This window comes from Clupea harengus, chromosome 6 (assembly GCF_900700415.2).
Source record: "Clupea harengus chromosome 6, Ch_v2.0.2, whole genome shotgun sequence".
NCBI lineage: Eukaryota > Metazoa > Chordata > Actinopteri > Clupeiformes > Clupeidae > Clupea > Clupea harengus.
Genome location: NC_045157.1, coordinates 4,841,171 through 4,851,563, shown reverse-complemented (window position 1 = coordinate 4,851,563; position 10,393 = coordinate 4,841,171). Strand labels below are relative to the sequence as shown.

At 49.9% G+C, this 10,393-nt stretch overlaps 1 protein-coding gene across 2 annotated transcripts in view; it reads left to right on the top strand.

The window, feature by feature from the left end:
- Nucleotides 1-10,393, top strand: part of rab28 (RAB28, member RAS oncogene family) — a 35,199-nt gene that overhangs the window by 18,852 nt on the left and 5,954 nt on the right. For both annotated transcript variants that reach the window (XM_012820572.3, XM_031568806.2), the window contains exons 5-6: nt 9,344-9,447; nt 9,683-9,760. In XM_012820572.3, the coding sequence (XP_012676026.1) occupies nt 9,344-9,447; nt 9,683-9,760 (182 nt within the window). The remainder of the gene's footprint in view (nt 1-9,343; nt 9,448-9,682; nt 9,761-10,393) is intronic.

The window sequence follows — 10,393 nt, the reverse complement described above, 5'->3', positions numbered from 1 at the left end:
CGATGGAGGATGAACTATTCAGGGAACAGGTCAAGCACTATCAACAAAATGGCCGCCTCTCCAAGGCCCTCCTTCCTTCAGTCTCGGCGGCTGCTCCCCAATGCTCTGTGAACGCCAGTGGAAAAGGCCCTCCTTCATCGGAGGCATCCAGAAAGCAAATATTGGTGCACATGGCGGCAGATGCCGGGGCCGCGGCCTGCGCCTTGGCCTTCTTGTGTGGTACGTCACAGGCCATTTACTCTCGCTGGGCCTGCGGGCCACGTCCGCCAATGCCAGTGCAGCGTGCGCTGCTGCTGCTGGGCCCACCTGATTTACCTCCGCGGCCCCGGAGCCCGTCAGCACGCCTGGAGCTGTCAGAGCCGTCACACCGTCACACCGGGCGCCCTTGTTCCTCCTCGCCCCTCTGCACTACACTGCTGTGGAGGAATGCCTTGCCTAGAATTTGGATCGTGTGTGTGTGTGTGTGTGTGTGTGTGTGTGTGTGTGTGTGTGTGAGCACATGCGCACGCGCACACACACACACACACACACACACACACACACACACACACACACACAGACCGACAAGTTGGCGTGTAGAACTCAACGGCCAGGGACCAGGAAGTCCAAAAGTTGCTGAAGCCCTTGTTTTGAAGCCTCTCCAGGGTAAGGTAGGAGTGGGGTGGGGGGGGGGCTTCTTATTGTTGTTGAAGTCCTTTCAAAGCCATTTAACAAGCAGAATGTCTGTCTGTCCGCAGCTAACGAGGGCCGCGTGTCACAGATGGAACCGGTCCGTATGTGTTGATGCAGAGGGGGGGTGGGGGTGGGGGGGGGGGTTGGTAATTAATGGACTAGATTTACTGGCAGACTTGCCCTGGCTTAAGGTTAGGAAGCACATGTGAAACATCAATAGCAACCAACTCACCACTGGGCTCTGGACAGCACAGAGGTGTAGCTCAGCTAAAACATTCTTTATTTCCTCCAGCCCCCTTATTAAACCTGGCTCTGATTGCGCTCAAAGAACACAAAAAAAAGAGAACGCAAGCGGGACAAAGAGGGCCAATGAAAATGACAGAGCACAAGATGCTGACAGAGGAGCCTAGCATGTTAAATGGGCTTTGAATCAGCAAGCAAGAGCATGTTGAATTGGACGTTGCCCTGCGGTTATGGGGGAGTATATTGAATTGGGTTGGAATCAGGACATTAAGAGTGTGTTGAGTTAGGCCCAAGTTGAGAGACTTAGCGGAGTGGAGCGGTGCGCGCTCCAGGCCTGGCTGCCGCCGCCGCTGTCGGGCCGGCCGCTGGCATGGCTGCAAACGTCCTCTTGGTTTTAAGTGGGCCGGCAGAGAGCAGAGGACATGGGCTGTGAAGGACCCGGCGTTCGTTCGCTCGCTCGCTCGCTCGCTCGCTGCGACTTGGGCGGTCGCTGCAGAACTGGGGCTTTTGTCCGCCTCTTTCACGAGTCCTGGGGAACCCGTAAACCCAGCTGGCCGGCCCGCGGCCCCCGTGTTTTACAGGGGGCAGTTACTGCCACGAGCCCCCAACCCGTATTCACACACACACACACACACACACACACACACACACACACACACACACACACGTTTTAACTACCCCCCCTGAAACCAGCTACTGCTGAACGCTCATCGCTTTACACAAGCTCACTGGGGAGGGAGAATATGCTCAATGTTGCCTTACTGGCCCCTCCAGATTATGTTTAAGGGTGTGTGTGTGTGTGTGTGTGTGTGTGTGTGTGTGCGCATTAGTAACTATAGTACCCAGCCTAGTGGGCAGCTCAGGCCACATAGGTGAGGGTTCAGCATGTATCGTTTTTTATGAGGACGTGACCCAGTAAGTGGCTAGTGCCATCTCACACACACACACGCACACACACACACACACAGACACACACACACAAGCACACCGAACTTTGTGTGTCCCATGTGTGTATGTGGTCATTAGCACGTGTGAGAAAGTGAATGTGTGTGAGTAAGTGAATTTTGGTGATTACCAGGTGTGAGCAAGAGAGAGTGTGTGTGTGTGTGTGTGTGTGTGTGTGTGTGTGTGTGTGTGTGTGTGTGTGTGTGTGTGTGTGTGTGTGTGTGTGTTCATGCGCACGTGCTCTCCTTCTGGCGCTTGTCGGGTGGAAAGATGAGCCTGTGATCAATGGGCTGTCGACAGAACACTTCTGACCGTGAGGGAAACCCCTTCCCCTGACACCACGGGCCTATTTGGGCCCACCGCCGCACAAAGGCCGCTCTGTGAGTCAGAACCTCCCCCCAGACCTCCCTCATAGGCCCCCACGGCCCTCCTGACGCCGGTCACATGACACCCCCGCCTTATCGCAGCGAGCCCTTAAACCTACAACTCCACAAGGCTAACGCTGTCAGATGCAATTCTATCTCTCAGTGCAAAAATAATAATAATAATTAAATTCAGTTAAAAAAAAAACACCATTGCCTCTTTTTCCACAATTTTACTGTTATCACTCTTTAAGCCCTTCAACCATCAACCCCATCCCTGTAAGAGTAATAGCAAGCAACGCTGTCTTTGTCTGTGTCCAAGAGCATTGTCTTTTCATCCACACGTTTGCTGTTGTGACAGATGAGTGTTGATTTATATTTTGGTGTTGCACACCATCCTTATCTGACCCACGCTATGAATCAGTAGCACACTATGTTGTTGCTATGCCATTAATGCATGGCGAGCCTTTGGAATCAGGCCAGTTAATAAATGAGGTGTATATAGCCTATGAAGAAGCTAATATAACATAGTGAACGGCAACCGCGGTTTCCTTTTAAAGCAATGTATATATTTGTTTTCATTTGCCTTTCAAATGAGCTTGTCCCCAGCGTTAATAACGGTTAATCGTCGTTTGAAGGGGGAAGAAGGGGACTGGCGTTTCCCATCACCTGCGCTCGCTTTAACAGCGCCCTCGTTGACTCGCCCGCGCTCCAAATCTCCCGCTCCCTAAGATAAACACCCCGCTGGCTGTAAACAATGTCCAGACTGTTTTGGCTAAACAAGACACTCGCTACTCTGGCGTCCACGGCTCGCTTGCTCTCCCTCCGGCTTTGGCCCGCTCCACTTTCTGAATGGACGCATGGTGTGCCTGGGAAAGGCACGGCTAAAAGCAGGACCCTTCCCTTCCCTTCCCTTCCCAGCACTTCGCTTTAGCACTTCATCCTGCACTTAAGCTACGCTGGCATAATGAATGCAAACGTTTTTTTTTTTTTTTTCTTCTTCTCTCTCTCTCTCTCTCGCGCTCTCTTGCTCTCTCTCTCTCTTTTTGGTAATGGAGGGCTCTCTGTGTTCCAGGGAGAAGTTCAACCACGGGCATTCTGTGCTGTTTTGGATTTGAGGCTCGCCTTTTTATGACTTGTTTCAAGTTGCTCTCGGAGCAGAAAAATGGAAAGCACCAAATGATCCTTTGGTTCAGACTTCATGGTGCTTTTACGAGCTGCACTCATGTCATGTTAAAGAGTTTGTTTTCATATTGCACATGATGTTCATCTTATGGTCCTGTTTAATGGGCCAGTGGATGCATAAAAAGGCCCGTCAATGCCTAAATGAATTAGCTTCGGCGGGGCAAATGTGCTGGAATGGCCTTAATGCTGGATGTTGAAAATGGCACTGGTCTCAAACCTCACTTTCAGAAAAACTCAGGCCTTTACAAATGTGCTTATGCTGCATATTTGAGGGCTAAATTGGCTTCAGAGAGCATAGGGTCTTGCTCAGTCATGTCGTACATGTCTTATATAGACTAATATTCTGCCTACTTATAGGGACCACTTTTGCAGAAGAAGGCGCTTGTATTCATCACTGAATGGGTTTCTGTAGTAGGGAATATGAAAAACTAAATAGAAAATAATTGTGAAAATTATGGTGAAAAGAAAATTGGTTTTAGCCTTTGTGAGGTATATCATTTCTCCCATCCTGTATTTCTATTCTATTTTGGTTTTGTTTCATGTCCATAGTTATTATGGGGACACGGCGCACAGCTGCCAAGTGATTACATTTTCATACGGCGTGGGAATGCGTAGCATTAAAGTTCACTTAACTAGCATTAGTTAAAGCATTAATCAGCACTGAAGTTTATAGTTTGTTTGTGTAAAGCCTACCTAATGAATTCCACTTGATCACCTAGACATACATACATACAACTAACGGTGTTCATGTCATTACTAACCTGAACCAACCATCACTTTCAATTCATTATGAAGTGCTGTGGTTAATGCTTCATTAATGTTTAATTAAAGTTAGTTAACCTTACCAGAACTATAAAGTAAAGCATCATCATTGTGTCTTCACTTACTCACACACATCACTGCGCTTATTAAAAACTTCATAATAGTGGAATAAGGATGAATAAGTGTGTTGCGCTGTTAAGGTGCTGTAAGGAGAAACGACTGTTGATTTCTGCGTGGCACCAAGGGTTTTCTGTAGCGCACATTTGTTACGGAGGACGTGTGTTTACGTGTGCGGACGCTTGTCTTGTGTAAACTTTCGCCACTAAAGCTTCGCCCACCAACCTAATGAGACCTGAGCCCCCATAATGCAACATCAGTCACCCTAATGGAGCAGGAAGGCGTTGGGACATCCTCTTAGCGTCCGTGTTTACTGTCCTCTTCACGCTCGCTCGGCCCCACTAAAGATGGAGAGAGGGGGCGCTGGGGTTCCCTGCCCGCCAACCCCCTCTCCCCTCCGCACCCCACCCCACCCCACCCCACCCCACCCCACCCCAGCCCACCCGACCCTCTGGTCCCATCACAGAGCTGTGTGGTAACTCCAGTGAACAGGGGGTCCCTCGGGATCTATAAAACCCCTGCAGCTTTCACTTTTGGGGTGTGAACTACCTTCTCTCGCTCTCTCTGCTACCCACCCACCCACACCCAAAACACACACACACACACACACACACACACACACACACGCACACACACCCAAAACAAAACAAAAAAATTCCCCCCGCGCTCCAACAGTTGTTTGGCTTAAACGAGGCTGGCGGCCATTAACTGTGTTATGTCAAGTTTATTCACTGGCAGTTACTCGCTCGATTAAATGTTCCACTTGGTCCCCAGCAGCCGGGGTGGGGGGTGGGGGAACAAGGCTCGCTGTCACCCCTCAGTGTGTGTGTATACGGTGTGTGTTTTCATGATGTCTGTGGACCACACAGCACTACTTTGCAGGGGCCCCATGGAGATGACCTGTGTCCCTGCCTGCATTAGGAGAGAGGAAATAGGTGCTAGCTTGGACTACTAAGGTGTTGTAAATACAGGACACTGGGATAAGAGCACAGATATGAAATCCGCGTATCAATTGAAATTCACCTATTAAGTTTGGGAAAATTATTGTTTACTATTTTGTTTTTGTCCCTCTTAAGGTTAACTCGTACTTTACTCTACGAGAAACTCGTAAGTTTCTACTCAAAATCGAAGGCATCAAAACCATTCACCCAAAGCATCCTGACCCAGGTATATCACCTCTTTCCCCTTTTGTCTCTCTTCCAAGTGAAAAGGATGGACCCTTAGCAAGCAATATTCAGCTGACTTTTTTCCCCCTGCGAATGCCACGCCGACATGGCGGCGCCTAAAGTAAACAGGCCCGGTGACTGGGGCGAGGGAGAGCCATCGGTCTCGGCCCGGGGTAAACCATCCGTCACGCTATCTCCCCAACGCTCGCGCATAAACAGTTTATTTTGTGTTTGCGCCGCGCTTCCTGGGACCGGCTAGCGCGCCATACAGTTTGTCAGCCACTGAGAGAAACCAGATCATCAGCCGAAGATTGGGCCTGACTGATAAGTGTGAAGGGCCGCATTCACTGGAAATGAGACAGAGGGAGTGAGGAGGGAGGGGGTGAGAGAGGGAGGGAGGGAGGGAGGGAGGGAGGGGGGGCTCTTAAAAGTGGAGGATTAGGGACACATCCGCCCAAGCTGCTCCTTCTTGTGCTCGGAAGATGCGTTTAGATTAGATTTGGGACTGTCTCGCCTTGTCATACAATATGTGTTAGGAAGCGTTTTGGCGTTCAAAGCTGTTTGTGGTTTAGGCTTGGCGGTGGGCCCATGGAGAGGCTTGAGTGGATGAGCTGGTTTGCATGGTGATGTAGAGTGTCTAGCTCTACACATGTGCTGATCTGTAGCCATTCAGTTCCAGCCGCTACACCCAAAGCTGTGTGTTCACAGACTCACATCTATGAATGAACAAAACCTTCCACGCTTCGTTGACCCACTGGCTCTTAAATGGCATTTTTTGAACCAGACATGAAAATAACAACAACCTGGAGAAAAAAAAAAAAAAAAAAAAGCCCACACCAAAAGCCCACACCAAAACCAAAAATTGTAAAGCAGGGGTTTGTTCTCGGAGTTTAAACATACCTTAACCCCGTTACGTTTGTTTTCATACATCACTACTGTGTCGGGGAGGACTGTCAAACGTTCACCGACTCGTCGGGTCTCCCGGCCTTCCTTGTTTTCGCGTGGGCCCAGCGAGCGGCAACGTGATCACTTCTGCTCTCCAGGCGATGGCCAGAGCCAGAGCAGAATAACACATGCCTATTCTCCCGTGTCACAGCGCCCGGCGAAAGCACACACAGAGAAACGTCGGCGTAGCCGCGCCACCGGCTAGCACGGTAACAATAGCTGTGTAAAAATATTGCTCTAAAGTCACACATTACTGCATTGTTATTTGTAATGAATGAGGACTTGTCAGACATTCCTGCCTTCCAGAACGGTCAACACAACCTGCGGTTTCTCGTTTCGCCAGACTCAAAGCCGAATTACGCTTGACTTGTGGACCTGGACTTTATGCTGGGGAACCCAAGTTGCCTGAAAAGCAACCTGATAAAAGAGCAACACTGATATTGCTGCCTATTTCGTCGTTATTATCATTTTCAGCCGTCTGTGTCCTGTTTACCTACAACTGTGTGTGTGTGTGTGTGTGTGTGTGTGTGTGTGTGTGTGTGTGTGTCTCTGAGTGTGTGTGTATATCTGTGTGTGTGTGTCTGTGTGTGTGTGTGTGTGTGTGTGTGTGTGTGTGTGTGTCTCTGAGTGTGTGTGTGTGTGTATGTGTCTGTCTGTCTGTCTGTCTGTCTGTCTGTGTGTGTGTGTGTGTGTGTGTGTGTGTGTGTGTGCTGAGGCAGCGTAGTATAGCCTGACTGGTCAGGCTTTCCCCTCCTAGCCCCCCCCACCCCCACCCCCTCATCCTCCTCCTCCTCCTCCTCTCTGTGTTGGGCAGTGTGAGGTTTACTCTATCAGCCCTGACGCGCCTCCGCTCTCCTGGCACGCTGTGTTAATGTTGGCTAATCTGCCCCTGACAGGTGATTGATAACCCTGCCCAAGTGCGCAGGATCCAAAGGATTAGCGGCCGTTTACCTCTTGGTAGCACGCGGGGAGCTGCCATGCTCAATTACAGGAATGAATAACCAGCGGACGCCGCTGGGACGCTTGTGTTTACGCACGCAGAGAGAGGGTAGATGTGGTCTTCTCCTAAATGTATGGGCCGGAGTGTCTGTGTGTGAGGAGCTTAATAGATCTCTTCTGCAGCAAACTAGTTATTTTAGGTTGTAGTGTGGCATGGATAAAGGCTGGCGGCTTAAGGCTAGTCCCGCGGATTCAGGTCTGCACGCGGGGCACATGACACATGGTCTGTCATCAGGAGGGTCCTGCGTGGGTGGAGATCTGTTTACACTCTTTATTCATTTAGCAGACACCTTTAGCCAAAGCCAGTTACAGTACAGAATGCACATTTTCATTTGTATGTTTGCTCCCTGGGAATAAAACTAAAATGCTTTTTTTTTTTTTTATGCTGTCACTTCAGCGAATCATAGCTGATTAAGATTACCAGCAATGGTATTTTAAGGTAGGAAGGCGTCGTGTTTTATATAGAGGAGTAAACGGTTATGAAGGGGCAGGGAAAACTAAAGACCCACAAAAACGTATTTTCATTCAGTCTGTGCTGTAGATTCACATGACATGGAGGTAATACTTCAGACACTGTGATTGAGTGATTGAGCTTGTTCGCTGAGAGACGTGTCCGCAACTGCAAAACTAGTGAGTACTAACTTTTGAGACACAAATATGCATGTCCGCATTGCGCAAACACAGATGTTTTTCGAGCAAACTTACATCATAAGGCTGTGGGACTATCTGTTTAGTTTGTGTGTGTTTGCGACAGCTATGGAACTGATCACACACACACACACACACACACACACACACACACCAGGTGTCATGAGAGCAGAGTAAACGACGACAGTAAGACAGCAAGAATGATATGACAGACAAAGAGGACCTCGGTGGGGTTGGGGAGAAACGTTACACCGCACATACAGTCCTCAAACCTCCCCCGGCTCCCAAACACACACATATGTACTGGATACTGGGTGTGGCAGAGTCTTCTCACAAAAGCCAGGAAAGAGAGAAGGAAGCTATTGCTTACGACCCCCAGATGACCTCTCCTCCTGACCTTCAGATGACCCTGCAGTGACATTACTCTGTGTCTGTGTGTCTGTGTCTGTGTTTGTGCTTGAGTGTGTGTGGGAGTGAATGTCTGGTAACACACCACAGCCCTCACAACAGGAGTAATAGCAGAACTATTCGCTGTCATTGTGCGTACCCACTTAATCTATCCCCCCTCCACTGCACGGATGGGTCCAGAATTTGGTTCCACGATGTACTGACAAGCAGACCTGTTCCTCTGCAGTGTCACAAACATGGGTGATGTGTGTCTGTGTGTGTGTGTGTGTGTGTGTGTGTGTGTGTGTGTGTGTGTGTGTGTGTGAGAGAGATGTGTTTTCACTTTCGGACTCTCTCCCGGCGTCTCTGCCTTGTCTAGGGCCCATCGCTCCAGCTACTCTTTGGGGAGCTTGTCAGGGTCAGAGAGAGGGTAAACCGTAAAGGTGTGTGCCTGCAGGGCAGCACTGTCCTGTCACTCTATAGACTGAAGAAGTGTGGGGGGGGGGGGGGGGGGGGCAGTAATCTTAGCTGGGATGAGGGCCCCCTGTCAAGCCGTCAGTCCATGCAGTGTGGCCATGGACGAGTGTTTAGTCCCATTGTCTGAGACCGCCATTGAGACACTTCTCAAAGGAGTATGGCATTGTTTACATGCTTTCTATCTCGTTCTCGCTCTCGCTCTCTCTCTCTCTCTCTCGGATGTGTTTTAGGTGTATGATATGTAAGCCTGTTGAGTTCTGAGTTAGGCGTCTTCCTCGCTTGTCAGTGTTCTTAGCTAACTTGCTATAAGTTTGCTAACTTGCTGTATCTGAAGTGGAAAGGCTTGGCCTGCCCGAGGATTGTCCTTGCCACTGTTACCTTATGCTGGGTCTTGAGGGGGTTCATGAATTAAATCGTAAACTTTTCTCTTCCCAGCTGATCTGGAGCACATGCGGACCGTGAAAGTGGACAAGCACCAGCGCTTCTGCCAAGAGAACGGTCTAATCAGCCACTTTGTGTCTGCAAAAACGGGAGACTCCGTGAGTATTTCACCCACTCATGTCAATCATTTCCTTCGTCATCATCCTCCATCACGGCTGACACGCCTGTATGCAGACACGGCGGAGACGTGGCCAGAGACTGAACAAGCAAAACACCAACCGATCCATGGCTTGATTTGATTCTTTTTCTAGTAGTATGTAAACTTTCCACTTTTCTTCCTTTCAGTGTCCCGGCCTTTTGAACCTGATCCGTGTCACCTGTGTCCTTTTCCAGGTATTTCTTTGTTTCCAGAGACTGGCAGCAGAACTTTTAGGTGTGAAGCTCAACAAAGCTGAGATCGAACAGTCTCAGGTGAGTCTCACTCTCATCGCTCTGCTTCTCATCGCTCACAGTTACTCATGTGAATGTACAGGGAACACGCTGTGTGCCCTTTCTCCCTTTGTGAGGCCGTGAGACGTGCAGTCAAATCTGGCCTCGTCTGGCATCTCAGCCTGAAAACAACACAATGCGACCAGAGGAAAACCACAGGGCCGGGCATCTCACCCATGAAATGACCCCTGGTCAGGGTCAGAGGTGGTAGACACCTGGTAGGCCTGCAGTTAGCCGCTCTCTGTGGACTCGCATCACTGCTGATCTGGGCGGAAACAGACACGATGAGAGCGATTAGTGAAACAGACACGAGAAGAGCGATAAGTGAAACAGACACGAGAAGAGCGATACGTGAAACAGACACGAGAAGAGCGATACGTGAAACAGACACGATAAGAGCGATACGTTCTCTCTGGTGAACCCGCTGACTCTCTCTGCGATCCTCCCGGCGTACTTCTCCATGCGCGTGCAAGCCTTGCCTCGCCTCGCTGCTAGACCTGCTGTGTATCAGCGCTCCTCTAAACAGCCTGAGCCGCCAGCGCTGCAGACACACACACACACACACACACACACACCCACACACACACACCCACCCTCTACTGAAGGTTGAGGCCC